Source organism: Solanum pennellii, chromosome 10 (genome assembly GCF_001406875.1).
Source record: "Solanum pennellii chromosome 10, SPENNV200".
NCBI classification, from domain to species: Eukaryota; Viridiplantae; Streptophyta; class Magnoliopsida; order Solanales; family Solanaceae; genus Solanum; species Solanum pennellii.
This window is the reverse complement of record NC_028646.1, coordinates 74,810,443-74,829,476: the sequence shown is the minus strand read 5'-3', so window position 1 is coordinate 74,829,476 and position 19,034 is coordinate 74,810,443. Positions and strand designations below refer to the sequence as shown.

Genomic DNA, 19,034 nt, shown 5'->3' with positions numbered 1-19,034 from the left:
ATCAATCATTATTTTTCAAAGATTTACGAATTGCTAACGCTGCAACGACTATATCATTCCTTACAAATTGAATAAGAGTGTCAAGCGCATGAAGCAAATGTCCATAATTTCCATAGCCGTCATTTCAATATTTACCATTTCCCTCTCCATATGTAAATACAATAACACTATCTTGTGTCATAAGAATATTTTCATATAGTGTAAGGTATATAAGTCAAGATTGATGTAATCGGTAAGTATCGTCATATTCATGTAAATCAAATAAAACTTTACTAACTACGATATTAGGTTCATACATATCACCGCAAAAATTTATCAACATGTAACAAAATTTTAGCTTTATTCATTCGCCATATAAAAAATACTTAACCTCATTAGTTTAATAATTTAGATATTGACATGTATTGCGAAATAAATCACTCCACCATATTGCAAAATCAATATACTATATAAGTTCAGTCATTTGCTAGGAGTCAACACAACCTCCACACTAACTAATCTTTTAGATAGATGAAAAAGGTATGCTCGATCAATTCTGTTACTAAACTACGGACCTTGCAAACATCACACATATGACTCGATCTCTTAGAAATATTCACATTAATAGGTAAGACATTACAAATTTATTGTTTGAGGAAATATTTATATTTATTTTTAGTTTCATTGACCACAAAATTTACAATTATTTTTTGAACATTCAATTGACTTTAGGCCTATGATACAGTTGCGTCAATACAATTAGCAATTGCTAGATGATAATTAGCCCGGATCTCATGCTTATTTGAATTAGTGTAATGCTAAATACTTTTATTTGAAGTTTTAATAATAGAAATTGAGATGAATAAAATCGAATGATATCACTAAATTCAAAGTATTTATAAATCTCTTGAATACTTCATATATGCTTTTGTTGATCTATAAGAAACATTGACCTGTAAATTTTTTTGTGATTGTCCAAGATAATGTTTAAAACCATTTGAATTAGGAATTCATGAATCAATCAAAATCTTAACATATTTTCCATTTCCAACTTGCCATCTAATTATTTGTATTAAATAAATCTCTTTTCAAACAATGCTCTTCCAAATTCAAGAACTCAAGAAAGGAAGTTTTTTTAAAAATGCTCTTTTTTATCATCTTATCAAGTAAAGGAATCTTCTTTAATTAAAGAGTGTAAATCTCAAAAGCTAGGACCTCCTTTAGATTTTGCCTTTCAAAGTCTTTGTCATTTTTCATAATGCATTTTCCCTTTTCCTCATTTCGTCCCCACCAAAAATCCAAAAAAATATAGTGATCTCTTCACACAAGTTACTAGGAAATCAATAACTTAAATCGAAAAAAATTTATTGATTTATCAGTAATGAATTATTGATTTAACATTTTGGATAATAATTTTATTTTTATTTTTTTATTGAGATGACAGTTCTTAATAATTTGATGTTTTTTTCTTATTGGTTTACTTGATAAATCAAGGGTAAATTAATAAATTATAGTTATATTATTCGATATATAGATTCTTCTAACATTTTTAGTTTCATACTTTTATTTATGATTGTCTCAAATTCTCGAATATTCTATAAAATATCTGTGTTTATTTTTGAAGAAGATGCAATATGTCAATTAAAATGCAAGACTTATTTGATTTGCTCCTTTTCAAGTATTTTCAATGATTTATGTATACAAAATCTTGACGGGTAAACTGATGAACGAATCGACAACAAATCAATATCTTAATAGTTCGACAATAATTTATAAATCAAAACAACCTATAAACTCTAAAATCAAATCGAATCGACCGATACGCAAACGCGAAATTATTTAGAGTCAATATCCAAACTCAAGGGATTATTTTTGTCTTTTTTCAACCTAAAAAGGCATTTACTATAAACTCATTAGCAAAAGAGGCAAAAGATATCAAATTATTATATTGTAGAGTCCTCCTCTGTAAATTCATCTCTTTACCGGCAACACCCCCGTCGGTGTTCCTTTTACGGTAGAACTTCGAAATATTCCAAAGAATTATACCTTTTCGCCGACTACCCTTACTTCTCGTCATACACTTCACTGTAGAGTTGCGATCCGTTTCTCAGCTACTATTCTTTGAGTCTTTGACTGACTGAACCTTCAGAAAATGGCGTCAACGGAGGGGCTGATGCCAATAACCAGAGCTTTCTTGTCTTCTTATTATGATAAATACCCATTTTCCCCTCTTTCTCAAGATGTATCGCGTCTTACTGATGAAATTCATTCCATGGCTAAGAATCTGCAGAAAGATGCTCCTTTAACAGAAGGTAATTGAACTTGTTCGTCAAATTTTCACTATGCTTATGTCTTTTCGGAAATTTGCTTTACTGATTATGGTTTCTCATTTTCATTATTCTTGATTACTTGGTTTTGTTTAGGTGGGTTTGTATTAGGTTCTTATAGTTTTCTTGTTTTGAGTTTACCAAAAAATCTTTGGCTAACTATAGAAATGATCTGAGCCAGAACTGGTGAGTTACTATAAAGTTCTGAAGTTGTTGTTCTATGTATTTTGAGTTTATGCAGACCATTTTACAACTATGAATATCAACTTCATAAGAAAATTTGCCTAAAATTGTTGATGCAATAGGTAAAGGAGGTTTTGGATACATCTCAGGTGGGACAGTTTCTGGTCCCCTTAATTGAATTGCATAGATAGAGTTTAATGCCCAAGGATGTAGTGTACTTTTACGACAAGACTGTGTCATGGAATCCATTTGTTACTCGGTTTGAGGTGGCTGGAACATGTTATAATATGAAATAAAGGAGATAAATGGAAGATTTAGAGAAGAAATCCTAAGAGAACGCAGAGCTATTCAGTTAGGATTGGATAATATTTCTACAGTCCTAATTTTCAAAAAAGATTGGATAATATTTCTACAAGGCAGTTAACTCTGAAGAATGTATCCCCTAAAAGATAAAGAGAACTGTGCTTGTTGCATTTACTAATCATAAAGTGATGCATGACAAGCTTCATTCATGTGGATCAGCTGTCCTAGTTCTAAGAATATGTGGTTCTGACCATGTTGGTGGAGGGATCGGATGGTCAATTAAGAACCCAACTGGATGCTGCAATTTTAAAGTGGCCCCTGGAACATGACATACTATATTTATTTGTTTAAGTTTCAGTACTCTTTTACTAATTCTCTCTAATTTTCTTAGTATGTTCCGGGTGACCTTTTTTTGATAACCGTGGAGTTTGGGCCAGCATGCATGCTCCTCGACAATTCCATGGGTGTTCCACATAATTAGTTATGGAGGATCCATTTGAATTTTCCCCCCTGATTAGTGTTGATTGCTTTCTGATCTAGCAGATACTGAAGTTATTACGAGATTACGTTAATGCAAGCAGACTTGTATTTTGTTTTCAGTTGGTGAGCTCCACTTGTGAGGCAACTCACATTTGATTTGTTTTGATTTGATAGGAGAAAGTTCATTAGTCCTTGAAGCGGAGAGTCACCCTCCTCACAAAGTTGACGAGAATTTGTGGAAGAACCGAGAACAACTTGAAGAAATACTTTTCCTATTTGAAAGCTCCAATTGGCCACCAGCGGTGAGAAGCTCAATTTTCGGAGATCAAGTTTTAGCTTTTCTTTGAGACTTCAGTTGACTTCCAGTAATGTCATTTGGTTTCGGATTAGTTCTAACCTCTATGTCTCCAGGCTTGCTTGATTCCAACAGAAATGCTTTTGGTGTACCCACTAGTATTCCTCACACAGGGTTGAGCAAAGATCACAAAATTTCTGAATTGTCTTAAATTGATAAAGAGTTGTTTTTCTTCTCTGTTATTTTTCAGCTTCAATTGCAGTCAACCACTGAAGATGTTGAACTTGTTTCTGTCCTTGAACGGCTAGGAGAAAAATTCCGAAGTACATTGAAGAGTTTGCAAACTTTCCAGTCAAAGAATTCTGAGTTCGTCTTCAACACTGGTTGGTCCTTCTATGCTTCTTAATTGTTAAGCTGTTGCCAGTTTATGAAGTACATTCAGATCTTTTTGTTTAATTGCTTTTATTCTGAATTTGTTAGTTTATAACTTTATATCCCCATCATCACTCATGTTCATGATAACTAAGTAAAAGAGTATCATCACCTGAGTGCTCTTTGTAGAACCGGACTGAGCTACACTTCTTTTTTGCTGTAAAGTCAAACTCAGTTAGTCCATTATATTAAGAGGAGTCAAATGTAAGATGAGTGGTCACAACTTCTAGGGTTCAGTAAAATAGGTATGCTGATGAAAAGGGTAAGAAATATTTGGTACGTCTTACATTGGATTTATACCTTAGGAGTGCTTTAAGTGTAAAAGGGATTTATAGAAAACATTAGATGATTTTGTTCTGTTTGTATAAGTCTGGTGCTCAGAGTTATTTGCTATCTACACTGGTGGGAGGTAGCATATACCTCGTAAAGTAGGCGAGGTGCATGCAAGTTGGCCTGGACACCGCTACATAAAAAGAGTGCACTCTATCTACAATCAAAGATTTAATCTAAGCTCAGAATGACACATCCAACCCCATACAATTTAAATCAAATCAAAGAAACCAAGAGTCCTATGCCATCTAATGATAATTGGCAACCACTCCCAAAGGTATAACTGGAAAACCAATACTCAAGAGTCCAAAAACCTAAAGCCAGGAGCCTAGGAGACACAAACTAAGCCAAGTCAATATGAATAATAGTTTGTGAGAGAAGCTTAAGAGGATATTGTCACAACTATTAGCACTACATTTGTTGTTCAAAGGTTGCTATTACAGAGCATATCGTCAAATTTTGAAAAATGATAACTCTGTGAAGTTAGAAGGAGATTGCGATGAAGAGTGGGAGAGCAAAAAATAAGATAATTGACGTGGTACCATAGAGGCATAGATCATGCAAGGAGAGAATCTCTCCTTAGTCCCTCCTCTAGAGAATTTGGATATACAGTATATCATTTCAAAGTTCACACTACTTATCCAAGAAAAAATGTAATTCAAAGTGTCTCTTTCAAACTAGTTTAATTCGATTGTACCCACTAATATAAGTCTTATTACTGAGAGAAAAGTAGAGCAGATATGAATTTAGACTAGTGGGGAATGGAATAATGTTTGTTGTATAAAGTTGGATATGCTTGGTCGAAATTAGAAAGATGAATGTTTTCTAGAGTTTAGTAGGAGATGAAGTATTATGCTTGGTGTCAAGAGGGGGAACAGATAGTAGATGGTGTTCCTGAAGATACATTTGTTAGGAGATTCGACAGATGATTAGTTTGTGCAGAGGACGTTAAATGGGTTGTCCAAGCATGATATATGATAGCTCGGTTCAATGTTCTAGAGTAGGTGATGTTTTGAATTTATTCAGAGTCCATCAAATTTGGGCCGATCGAGTTTTAAGCAGGGTGGTTGATGGGTTAAGGATTCCCTTTTTTTCTGGATTTGGTAGGCTGTCTGTGTGAAACTGTGAATATACAAGTTTGAAGATAAAGTTGGATTTTCATAGTGAACTTAGTCGGCATCCGAACACCTATGGTGTCTGAATCTTTTGAAGCAGATAGGTGTTTTATATGTCATAAAAAAAGCAGATAGGTGTTTTATGTGGTTGATTTTGAATATGAATGAGTTTAGCTAACACATCAACATTGAAGTTTATGTCATGTGTTGTAGCAAGATTTTGTCATTTAATTATTGGAGATTGTGATTTAGTTATCAATTTCTTTTACTGGAGATGGTGATTTTGTTACAAATTGTTATGGCCCTGATGGCTTATCTAGTGAACGTGACGCAATTACTGTCATTGTTTCTCTTCAGAAATAGCCCCTCAACTCATATTTGCCATTTTCCAGTCTGCTCGCTGCCACACACCAAAATTCAACTATTTATACTTCTAATAGATTGAAAAGATCCACGAAGTCCATATATCCCTGCCTCTAGGGGGCCTTCAGGCTATAAACTGGAAGGACGGAAAGAGAAAATAGGCCTAAGATGTCTTGAAAGTAATAACTGTTGTGTACTGCCAGTTCTACTGGCACTCTCTTCAACCAAATTGTTTCCTCTTCAGCTATTTTCACTCTAAGGGGTCGTTTGGTAGGGAGTATTAGGAAAAATAGTCCAAGTATTATGTGTGGTATTATTTAATACTATGTTTGGTATGAACTTTGGGTCTATGTATTATTAATCCATGGATTAGTTATGCACCCTACATGGTATTAGAGGGTGTATAACTAATACCTTCCATTTGGTGGTATTAGCTCTAATACCATGGGATTAATCTAGGTAAAGAAAAAAATACCCCTCAAGACCTTTCAATCATTTTGTTTATTTTTTTGATTTTATATTTTATATTTTATATTTATACTAATAAATTTTTTAGAATAAATTAGCTTACAAGTTTTATTATTTAGATATAATTTTTTTTCTAAAATATGAGTTATTTAATCTATTTATTATTAATATAAAATATTATAATCCGACTAATATAATGTTGATCTATGAATTTAAGAACAATTCATAAGTAAAATATTGTCTCTTAACGAAAGTCCATTAAACATTACACAAGTAGTCTAAAACAAGAGTGTGTATATATATATATATATATATATTCTCAAGTTCGAAACTCCATGCCAGCGAAAGCAAAGGGTTTGCCTTCTGGGTTGAGCCCTGATGCAGGTTAACTCTCCTATGTGGTTTGCGAGCTATTGCCTAGGAGTGGGATTTTATCCTGTGCGCACCGAAAAGGGTAGCAGCTGCGGGTTTCCCTTGTCGTCAAAAAAAGATAATATATATATATATATATATATATATATACACGCACACATCTCGAGTATAAAAATACTTTAATTTATTTTGCTATATTTATTTTTTATTTTTATTTTATCTTATCATAAAGAGTTTTTTTTTTTAAAATTTATTGATACAAAACAAAGTTCAATAAATTTTCTCTATAAAATAATTATAGTTGTGTGACCTTTTGAGATATTAACTTCAATTTATTAAGATGACAATTATTTACGCTCAAATATTTTAAGTGAGAAAATAGTGAACATGACAATAAAATTTTTATTCTCCTAGCTAGTTATAAATGTTATAAAAAATAATATTCTCCGTTAATTATCTACCTTGACTCAATAACATGAAATATAAAATCTCATAATAACTCTAGGGTATAATTGGAAAGAATTTTTTTTGTAATCTTTTAAACCACACACAAAATTAGGTAAGAAACAATGAACCAAACACTTGATAAAAATAATTCTTGCATTACTAATCCCTGCATTACCGATCCCTGCATTACTGATCCCTGCATTATTGATCTTTGTACCAAACGACCCCTAACTGGTATAACATTTAAATTCTTTAAACCTCATTATTGCAATTATCTTCTGCAGTTACAACTTCTTTTTTTTGTTTTGAAACTGGTAAGGTTGTATTCTTCAACATTAAGGGCATGCTAGCCACCACCAGAAAGTGTCAATTACAAACTTCCTATCAAATCTACAATCTGATCTGTATCTACTATACACAACTGTTTACACCAAAAAAGTAGATATACTATACAATTCATTTGACCTTGTGTATGGAATTGGATCTATTGTCGAAAATCTACTGTTTTTTTCCTTCCAAACTGACCACCATATACATGATGGTGTTAACCTCCACCATCTTTTTTGGCTCTTGGTACCTCCTCTCCTTACTCAGCTCTTCAACACGTTTGATGTACGTTCTGGCATTGTCCAATTCAGATTTGAACAAATTCCAGATTTAAGCAGTGTAATTACAGATCAAGAAGAGGTGGCTGTTGATTTCACTTGTCAAATTGCATAAAAAACACCTAGGGACCATCTGTTTACTCTTCTTCTGAAGTACTTCTTGTGTTAAACAATCTCTCTTTATCACTAGCCAATTGAAGCATTTCACTTTTGTAGGAATATCCCCCTTCCAACGATAGTGCCAAAGGTGTTTTGGTCTCCCTGCCATCACCTGGAGACCTCTTCTATAAGCACTGTTGACTGGGAAAAGGCCATCTTTGTTGTGCTTCCACAACATCCTGTCTGTGGCATGCGTTGATGGTCACTCCGCCTAGCATCCCTAATATCTCAGCCACCCTTTTCACCTCCCAAATTCTGCAGTTCCAACTTTTTAGTAGTCCATTATCTTCAGTTTCTCATCCAATCCACCATTAGAGATGTATTCCTTTGTTTGAAATGAACTACTATACGCTTGATCAAGTTGTCCACCCGTCAAGCTTATACCTTTGAAAGCTATATCTAAGTTCCTTGTTTTCAGGCTTCAAATATCATCATATACACTACCCAACATGCAAGGGAAGAAATCGAGGAAATTTTGGAACTGAAAGTACTTTTGCCCAAGTTATTGGAGCTTTTTTTGTACATTTTTGAAGCAAATGTATTATTGCGGTCATCTATTGTGACTGATTGTTCTTACTTATTTCTTATTGAAAGGGGTTACTCTAAGTACAAGAACGTGTTTTGGTATGAGATTTCTTTCTACTTTGTATTTATGACGTGAGCAGACTATTTCCCCCCATGTTCACAAAATATTTATGTTATCAGGAAAAAAAAGTGTACTTATTATATTGATATGTTTTTTTTTTTTGATAACGTTAAAGTTGTATTTTTCAGCATAGCCACCTCCAAAAATTACAAGCTAAAACCATAATTACATTGATCCTAGGAAATCTACCAACTGTTCTGCTACTTCTATACCCTCTTCTTTACACCAAAAAAACATGTTAATGCAATTTTCTTTAACTTTCTGCATAGTGTTAGTAATATTCTCATGACACCTAAGATTTCTTTCTCTCCAAATAGCCTACCAGACACAAGCAGGTACTATAGACCACCATATTTTTTGTGTCTTGCTCCCCCCCCCCCTTCCAGCAGCTTAAAAGATCAGCAGTATGTTCTGGCATCACCCAGGGCTCTTGAGAAAATTTGTAGACCATGTGCCACACCTGAACAGTAACCCTACAGTGTAGGAATAAGTGGCTGTTAGTTTCTTCCTTCTCATGACAAAAAAAACATCTGGAGACAATCTGGAAGCCTCTTTTCCCGAGTTTCTCCTGAGTGAGACATGCCCTTCTGGTGACCAACCAGGTGAAGCATTTCACCTTGGTTGGGGTGTTGCCCTCCCATATTTGTTTCCATGGACCATGAATTCCCCCAGTGTGAGTCATGACCTCTCTCCTATACAGTCTGCACAGAGAACTTGCCATCAGAGTCATGTTTTCATCTTATACCATCTGCTTCTGTAGCAAGGCCCGGAATTCGCCCAATTTGAGTAGTAGTTCAGCAATTCTATCCACTTTCCGATCATTTAGATTTCTCCTGAAGGTGAGGTTCCATCCCTGAGGGGACCAAATCTCAGCAATTTTAGCCTCAGGGTTGGTGCAAAACCAAAAGAGATCGGCGAAAACCGAGTTTAGACACTCTTGTCCAATCCACTTGTCCTTCCAAGAAAATACTTTTTTACCCTCTCCCACCTTGACCACCAAATTCTTCTTTAGACTATCCCATAAATTTCTGATTGATCTCCAAACTGATACCCCGTACATGCTCTCCAAACTTATTATATTGATATGGTTTGAGCTTAAACGAAGAAATGAAGATTCATATAGCCGACCCCGACCTGTTTGGGACTGAGGCGTAGTAGTTGTTATCAGGAAAAGTATACTACCCAAAATTAGATGCCCTTGCATGTATCATCAACTACTAGAGAATGTTACTAGAATCTCCAACGAAGGCATACACTCAGCTAAATGACAAGTTGAAGAGATGTGCAGTATATAACAGCAAATCACTATCGCTTTACATGTTTTAAGGGCATAGATAATAATCTAGATTCTTTTATTCTTTTGTAGTGATGACCTACATGCCACAAGATTTTCGTGGTACACTAATAAGGCAACAGAGGGAGCGTTCTGAGAGAAATAAGCAGGCCGAAGTTGATGCTCTAATCAATTCTGGTGGAAGTATTCGTGATCGATATGCTCTGCTATGGAATCAACAGATGGAACGGTAAGTATTGTTTTATCATTCTCTTCATGATGGTACATCCAGTATATAGTTTGATTCTGACCCATGCCGAGATACTTTCACACAGGAGACGGCAACTGGCTCAACTGGGTTCTGCTACAGGTGTCTATAAGACACTGGTGAAGTATTTAGTTGGAGTCCCACAGGTACGTCACAATGCATATAGTAGAAAATAATGGGTTTATAACTTTGCCTAGCAAGTACATGTTAATGTTTATAAACAAGGCTTGTTGTTTCTTTGCATTAACCTTTTGTTTAGAGCAATCATCTCATGGATGCCAAATTGCCCATTTTGAAGCCCTATTCTTCAATTAAATAGTTCAATTCAATCTAAATTCATGCCAGGGCAGTACATTGATTTTCTGGTCTTCAGTAAAACTATTTACGTGCAATTTATCTTGCAGGTTCTGTTGGATTTTGTTCAGAAAATAAACGACGATGATGGGTATTATTTTTGCTGCATTGATCTTATTTATTCTTTTTCTATTGATTGCGTTCTTATTTTGCTGATTTTTCAAGGGTTGGGCTACCCAATAGTAATCCTGTCTGCTCTTTTTGATAAATGTCTACCTCTAGGCCAATGGAAGAGCAGCGACAACGTTATGGTCCACCTTTGTACAGCCTCACAAAAATGGTGCTCAACATTCGACTTTTTCTTTCTCTGCTTTGGCGACGCTTTGGAGCTGGAAAACTGTAAGACTTTAGACATATTGTACTTTCAAATGACTGAATTGAGAAGCATATGGTTATTTCTTTTAATGTCTGCATCCTCGCTCCACAGTAATAGCATTTTTTTCACCTGAATGTTTTAGTTGTTTCAATTTGGGCAGGTCAAGGAGTCAAATTACGGTCTTGGAAGAAGCAGTAGATATCTACACATCCGAGTTCCAAAGATTCATCACATTCATTCGGTACTTTATGCTTCTGGAACTGTTATTTCTAATCTTTCTCTTGTCCCTACTCATGTTATTCAATATAGATTAGCCTAATCTCCTCTGTGTTTAGGTATTGCTCTATTATGTATTTCATAATGTGATAATTTATCTTACGGTCAATAAGATGAAACATTCAAGTCGCTTCATGGATGGCATTCATGTCATTGTAGGCAACTTAGACCATGTGTTGAAGCTATGTCAGAAGAAAAATGAAGGGAATCTTTACAATGTTCTCCTCTTTCTTTGTTTTGTTTTAAAGTGGTGGAAGGAAAATATATAAGAGGGAAATCTTTGAAGCCGTTTCTGGCTTGAAAGTAAATTGGAGAAAGAGTAACATATCTCCCATCAAAGAAGCGAGTAGTATTCAGACCTTGGCTGGCATTTTAGGGTAGGGTGGACAAATTACCTAGTGTCTACTTAGGTATGCCCTAGGAAACACCGGAACAGGCACAAAGATGTGGAGATCTGGAACAGTATCATAGAGAAGACAATGAAGAGGTTATCCCAGTGGAAACACAATATCTATTATTAGGGGGAATGGTTACTCTAATCAACTGTCTTAGACTCACTGCCTACCTATGTGATATCCTTGTTCCCCTATCCCTTCCAGTGTGGCAAAGAAGCTTGACAGACTCGGAAGGTTTTTTCTTTTTTAAAATGTGTGGAAAGACAACAAGGGTAAACTTGTATGCCAATATGTGTAGATATTTACTCACATCACTGGAGGACCATTTGTTATTGAATTTGAGGGTGTAGTAAGTAACAATAATTTGGTACTTATTTAACTATTAACTTAACTCTTGCAGAGACGTATTTGCAAATTCCCCTTTCTTTATTACTGCAGAAGAAGCTGGTACATTAGAAGCCAGGTATCCAGAATTCCTCTCGATGGTGGCTTCACGTACATTTTGTCATTGTTGGACTAAATGTAAGGCCATAATTGATATGATTTTCACAACTTGATCTAGAGCTTTCTTTTGGTTTCCAAATGCAGAAAAAGTGATGAGTACAAGGAAGTGAGTGTTCCAGCAGGAAAAAGTCATGAGGTTTGTTTTTACTTTGGGAGGAATGCTTTCTCTTATATCATATGTCTTCTTATATTGGTATTGCTAGTTTTGTAACTCGTAAGCAAGTCATGTGTATCTGTAGGTGTGTGTGTATGTATATATTTATATAGTCGCTTAGTACATGTGTTCCACATGTACATTATGTTGATATTTTTGTACAAAATCTGATAAAAATTTAACTGAATACATAGTTAAATAAATTACTTTGAGTTGTAACAGGACTAAATTAGTTGTGAGATAATTTTTGTAATTAGTTACTTCTGTTTCATGTGGTATAAAAATGGTACTCACTCCGTCCCATTTTATATGAGTTAGTTTGACTCGATATAGAGTTAAAGAAAGAAAGAAAGACTTTTGAAACTTGTCATCTTAAATAAGATATGAATGTTTGTATGACTGTGAATCATTTCATTAAGGTGGGCATGTTAAAGTTAAATTGTTACTTAATATAGGGAATAAGATGCCACCCGCAAAGTTTTGGTGTGCAAATGACTTTTGGTCAAGATTGAGGCGTAACTTATGTATTTTCTCCTTACCTTCTAAACAAAATAGGAGTGAGAATTCCCCAACGAACGGAATAAATGAGTGAACAAGCACCGAAAGGTGTGCGTTAGTGAAACGAATAGCTCAGTCCTAGCGGACAGGACAAAACTTCCCTTTTTTTAAAGCCAGCCTGAGGGAACTGGAAATAGTCTAAATATAACATACTTAATTAATTAAGGCTATGTAGTTTGGATCCTCCAAAAATGCTGCTGCACCGATGTCGTAACCTCCAAAAATGCAAGATGTACCCGAATCCTAAATCCTATGTGATGATGGATTCTAGCTCTAGATTTGAGAAAAATACTGTAAAGGGACAAAAACACACATTTTAACTAATTGAAGGTTAGATGTGCTTAATAATGTATCAAAAACCGAAAATAAGAATTTAGCAATAATTGAGGGACAAAAAGTTTTGTTATCCCATTTCCGAAGTTCAGATTATTATCAATGACTAAATCTCGTAAAAACTAGTTAGTATTCTTTTTCTTCCATGAATCGTTTGGATTCTTTTGTCATGGAACTGCTGAATTTGTTAAGCTTGGTTTTGTGATTTTCTAAATGGAAAGTAATGCTTTATTTGCATTTTGTGTCCACACATTCATCAATTTGATTGCTTCACAGCGTTGTTGATTTGTCTCTACTATTTCAACACTCCTTCCCTCCTAAATTTTGGGTTGGAGTTGTTCACTCGGCAACCATATTTTAAATATTCATACTCCTAAACTTCAATTGGAACTCCTTCTGATCTTCTTTTTGGCAAATTAGCTAGCTACCTATGACTATTCAAGGGTGTCTGGAGCTCTTGGTATCCAAATCTTAGTGATTGTTTCTTCTCATAAATCAAGTACAAGATCTATATATGGGTGTTGGTGTTTCAATTCAACAACGTTTAGATTTTATGTTGCAATGCCTGTTCCGTGTAGATTTTGGTTATAGATGGGGATGGGGGAATAGCACAGAAAAATACATTGTCTATTCGTCTCTGAAAGACCTTTTTCCTGAAAGTTTGTTCTTTAGAGCTTCATTTGTGTTAGTTAAAACTGTGTACAGTTGATTGATATATCTGTTATGTCAATGTTATATTTAGGTATCATTGACAGTCGATGCCATAAATTCATACATTGCGTGGGATTTCTCTTTGGTTCAAGGCAGAGTGGATATGGTAATATCCTTTTATTTTCCTATAGATGTGCCTATTTGAGTATATGGTTTGCATGTTCTCTTGAAACAGCTTCCCTTCTTGTTTTGATTTATTTTTTTTGCTTTATACTGTTATCTTTAGATTCGTGTCCATTTGTCAGAAGTTGATGTCCAACTTATGAGCTTCTTTTGGCTGTCTTTTTTTTTTTCTTTTATGACGAGAGAAACCTGCAGCGCTACCCTTTGGCTGCTTTACCCGCTGCAATAGCTCGCAAACCACACAGGAGAGGTAATCCGCACTAGGCAAGCCCGGTGCGACAATCTTGACCTAGAAGGCAAACCCCTTGCTTTCGTTGGCAAGGATTTTAGAACTTGAGACCAATATGAAAGTCCCAAGCCCAAACCACTGGGCCACCCCGAAGGGTCTTCTTTGGGCTATGTCTTCGTGGTATATGGGCTATTGACTTTCTTTCTTTCCAAGAAACATATTCTATTTTTTCAAATCAAAAAGTTGGTCTCCTCCCTGTTTATTTTGTTGGAGGAAACACACAAAAAGTGCATATTTTTTTGATTAAGTAGTTCTTCATTATTAACAAAACAGGCAAAGAGATGCTTATGTAAGCAGAACAAAAATCCCAATTTTTTTAGTCATACACAGAAATAAATTTTATCAAAATCTTTAGACTCCCTATCTTTTCCAAATTACATCAGAAGGCAAGATTCCATAAACACCTGAACTCAAGTTGTGGGCACACTCACTAACTCCATTGAAACATCTCTGATCTCTCCCTCTATGATCTTTGTTTGTTTCACTCCCCAGCCCCCTCTATAAAGTCCACATAATTCAGGTGGGATTCATGTATCAAATTTTTCCAAAGGATTTTCTATGGTGGTCTTCTTACCCAACTAATATGCGTGTCAGACATATCAGTGGTTTCTCTAGTTGGAGGAGTGAAAATACCAGCAAACATGATAATGTTTTCTTTCTCCACAATAGGCTTACACATACCACCTGCTCCACCTTCCTACCATCTCATACTAGATATTTATTTGGCAGCGACTACTGCATGTGTAATTTGTTTCTTCTTTATCAAAGTATTCTAGGATTCAGGTATCAATTTGCATAACAGTTTTCAACTTCCCTGGCAGCTGTTTGGTAATGAACAGTGCCTACCAAACTTATAGGCCTAAAATCTTTGACTTCCATTGCATTAAAAGAAGCATCAAACTTCTTTCAAGTATGAAGTAGACTGTTTCTCGATTGACTTGCAGATTTTCCCAAAGCAAAAATGCATAGTTAAATTTCTCTCTTGTGGAGCATGAAAAAACTATTTTCTTTTCCACTTCACTATGTTCCTAGCAACTTTAGCTGCACAAAAGCGGCACCAGTTGAGAGGAAAAAAAGGACATCCCGGTGTACTAAGATCCTGCTATGTGCGGGTCCTGGAAAGGGCTGGACCAGTTGAGATAATAATGCTAATTACTCTGTCATTTACATTTGGAGAATGTGCTGAAAATCCTTGCATATTAACATATATTTTGTCATCTTCGGTCAACATCTTTCATATTATCTAGTTTGTACTTGCTCCTATCCGTATGACCTGTGAAGCAATTATCCGGTGGCAGAAAAAAATGATTGAAATTAACTCCCAAATTTCCCAAGAGACTACATGAAGCACCTGTCTTCTTTTATTCCTCTTTTTCTCGTTCCTTTTCTTGTTCATTTTTTGGATCTTTTAATGGATTGGTCATCAGATATGAGCTAAAATCTGAATGAATCATTTTTCATTTCACTTTATTGAAAAATCATTTTTTATTTCAGTAAACTATCAGATAACACTAGTAGATTTCTGTAACCAAGTCATCTGGGCTTCTTTTGTTGTAACAGGACATAGGCTTTAGCATGGAGTATACGGATCCTTCCGGACAGAAGACGGTATGAAAGTGTATTATCTCGTCTTCTTGTCATGTTTTCTCATAAAGTGTCTGCTGCAATTTTTGGTTTACTAAGAGATTTCTCTTGTGATATAACTTCTCTTCTCTCATTCACTCACATTGCTCTGGTTTAATCTTTTTGACTTGTCAATCAAACGCCTGATCGCAGCAAATCTTACCTTATCGACGATATGGAGCTGACCAAGTGAGTATTACTTTGCTCCCTTACTATTCTAGCAAGTAAATTTGCAACTTCACCTCCTTAATGCTCATTTCTTCCAGGGGAACTTCTGTACGTGCCTGTCTGGAAACTACAAACTCATATGGGATAATTCTTATTCGACATTTTTCAAGAAGGTGAGTAATACATTGTCTAACCTAATTCATTGAGGTTATAATTGTCTCCTTTGAAGTATTACGCCCTTTCCTGTTGGTATATCCAACAATGTTGCTTAACACTGCATACAAGTTTTCTTGTTTCAGTAGAACTTGGTCTAGTGAAATTAGTAGTTCATGTAACTATTCTGTTGTATTCTTCCTTGCCCACGGAATAGGTGCCTGTTAATCTAACAATTGATTGCTTTACTGTTTTGTCTAATCGAAAAAGGAACAACTATCTTAGGGTCATTATTTTTCTTTGATTGGCAACAGGTCTTGCGATTCAAGGTGGACTGTATACCTCCAGTTGTAGAACCAGTGCTTTCATCTGATTAAGTAGATGAATGAACATACGATGTTCAGATTTGTGACTGCTGCTAATTGTCTATGAAGATGCATTCTCTCATTTGTTTGTATTCACAACAGTTCTTTTGTTTGTTTTAACTGTAAAAATCCATCCTATGCCTCTTTTAGTCCTGATGCCATGCTGTAACCTCTCTGTTGTATTGATAAGTACCCGGATTTTGATGAAGTTTCAGCATAAAAGACCCTCATTATACCTCTAATGTTGAGGTCCATGAATTGGCTACACTCTTGGTTAACCGAGTAAAATCTTCTAACCGTTTGGTTGCATTTCATTAGAAAAAGGATTTGCAGTTCAGAGAAACTTTATCAAAGCCTGAAAGCTAGAGAGCTGATGCTTGACTGCATGAAATTATATAGTATTTTAAAGAAAATCTAGAAGATTCGTAACGACGTTCGAGCGTATTGAAGAGTGACCTGAACTGGGAAGCTATATACTTCATCTCTTCCTTACATAGGTGTCGTAGATAGTCTATCACAGGAAGATGAGTGGCTTATCACTCATCTTTTTTGGATGAGAGTTGCTGTAGATGTTGAAGTTCAGAGTCGTAGGGCGTCGTCGTAACTACCAATTAAAGGGGATTGTGACTGCAGTACTTGATGTGCCTAAAAGCTGAACTCCATGAATGGCATAAGAACCATTTTACTAAACTTTACAGACCCAATTACCACGTCTAGGACTTGGAGAGACAAATAAACCATTCAGAAAGGAAGAGAAGCTCTTGTGGTCCTTTACATGGAACAATGATAGAGATGTCACTTTAGTGAAGTGTTCAGTTTGTAACGTTGATTGTTGATTGACCTATGGGCTATGACAGACTAATGAGCTAGCATAATTGGTCAAAGTGTTGTGCCAGATGAGAGGTTAGTGACCACAATAAGGTCATAATGAGAAGTTGAATAAGGACAAATGTGACCCTTGTCCTCCTTAACACAAAGGGGTGCACTAAGAGCCTGTTACTCATTGGATTGACTTAAAAATTGGTCAAACTCATTTGTAACTTGCGAGTTATTTTTAGCTTATGTAAGTATTTGATAAATTTTAAAATAAGTTAAAAGTCACTTAATTTTAGCCATAGGATAATAATAAGAAAAAGGGTTATAAATACTTATGATTATTTTGTAGAAAAAATAGCCTTTCAAGTTTTTAATCATCAAAAGAATATGTAGTCGATATCTTTTAAATTGTCTAGTTGAAGAGGAGCAATCCCATTGAATTATAATGTTCCTACTTATATTACTTTTTTCCCTAATATGTTTAGTTTAGTTTCTTTTTATGATTTTTATTTTGAAAACAAATAGGAGTATTCGATACTATCTAATGAAAGAAAAAAAAACCTACCACTATTAAAATGCCATACACAAATTCATATTTAAAAATGAAACTTCTTTTTTGTATGTTTTACTTTTGAAAGAAGATATAATAATAGATAGAATAGTGTTCATCTAACTCTTAATTTTTATAACAAAATTATATGATAAGGATTTCATAAATATTTATAATTGCTTTTATGCGTAACATGAAGAGTTTTATCAAATTTGTTTGATAAAAATTGTATTTTAAAAATCTTTTCTAAATTGATTTATGCGGATATGTTTCCTAGTTTTTGATAGTGGTTAATTATAACAGAACTGCTTTTTCTTCTCTATTTGTTCAACTATGTGTTTATTATTGTTAACTGAAGGTCCTCAAGTAACATTATCAGTATACCTCGTTGAAACTTACTTGCACCGGGTGTTTATACTAGTTAATGCATGCATGATATGTGTTTAAATTTATAGTTCATTTTATTTCATTAGATCATATAGTAATGCATTTTGCATTGATTTGGTGTAAACATCCGGTGCGGATAAATTTTTTCCCAGTATACCTCTACTATTGTTTGATAAAAATTATAGGATTAGATTTTATTTGAACAAAATCACTTATGAGTTGTTAAGAGATTAATTACTTTGAATTTAAAAATTGTACTAGAGATGATGATGCTTTGATGGGATCTTGTGAGTAGTTTAAGTAGATAACTTTGGTTAGTTCGAGAGGATAATTCTAGAAAATTAAAATAATTGATCGAGAGATAATTTCATTAATAACTTGAGGGCACAATAAATGAATGTGTCTCTTAACTTGACCTCATTTCACATTTATGCCCTTTAACTTTGGATATGCACAGTAGACACTTAAATTTATATAAACTTGAACAAGTAGACAAATGAGTCCTACGTGGCACAACACACGTAGAACACCACGTAGGACAAAAAATGACATGTAGCATGCCACGTAGGAGATGTGTGTCTATTTGTTCAACTTTATACAAGTTTAAATGTCTACTTGTGCACATCCAAAGTTGAAGGACATAAATATAATTTGAAGCCAAGTTAAATGACATATTTATGTATTATGCCTAACTTAAGACTCACAGTCGTATAACTCAACAAGATTACAGTTAACACATTAGGAATTTGTTCTGAAAAATGAGCAAATCATTATTCTATAACTTTTATTATCGAACGAAATTCATTTTATTTACCTAGAACATTATTACTCCTTTTATTTATGATTTGTTTGTCTAAGTTACAAAACAAAAATATTATAACTCCAAAAATTTGATTAAATTGTTTTTGGAGATA

The 19,034-nt window shown here is 34.6% G+C and overlaps 1 protein-coding gene across 1 annotated transcript; it reads left to right on the top strand.

The window, feature by feature from the left end:
* The first annotated feature begins 1,901 nt into the window (after nucleotides 1-1,901).
* Nucleotides 1,902-16,632, top strand: LOC107002547. Its single transcript, XM_015200607.2, has 15 exons — nucleotides 1,902-2,291; nucleotides 3,447-3,574; nucleotides 3,818-3,950; nucleotides 9,871-10,027; nucleotides 10,113-10,191; nucleotides 10,450-10,490; nucleotides 10,622-10,738; nucleotides 10,876-10,956; nucleotides 11,787-11,849; nucleotides 11,975-12,026; nucleotides 13,678-13,752; nucleotides 15,619-15,666; nucleotides 15,835-15,870; nucleotides 15,948-16,022; nucleotides 16,317-16,632. The coding sequence occupies exons 1-15, from the start codon at nucleotides 2,132-2,134 to the stop codon at nucleotides 16,377-16,379; spliced, it is 1,308 nt and encodes a 435-aa protein (XP_015056093.1). The 5' UTR covers nucleotides 1,902-2,131; the 3' UTR covers nucleotides 16,380-16,632.
* Nucleotides 16,633-19,034: the final 2,402 nt, after the last annotated feature.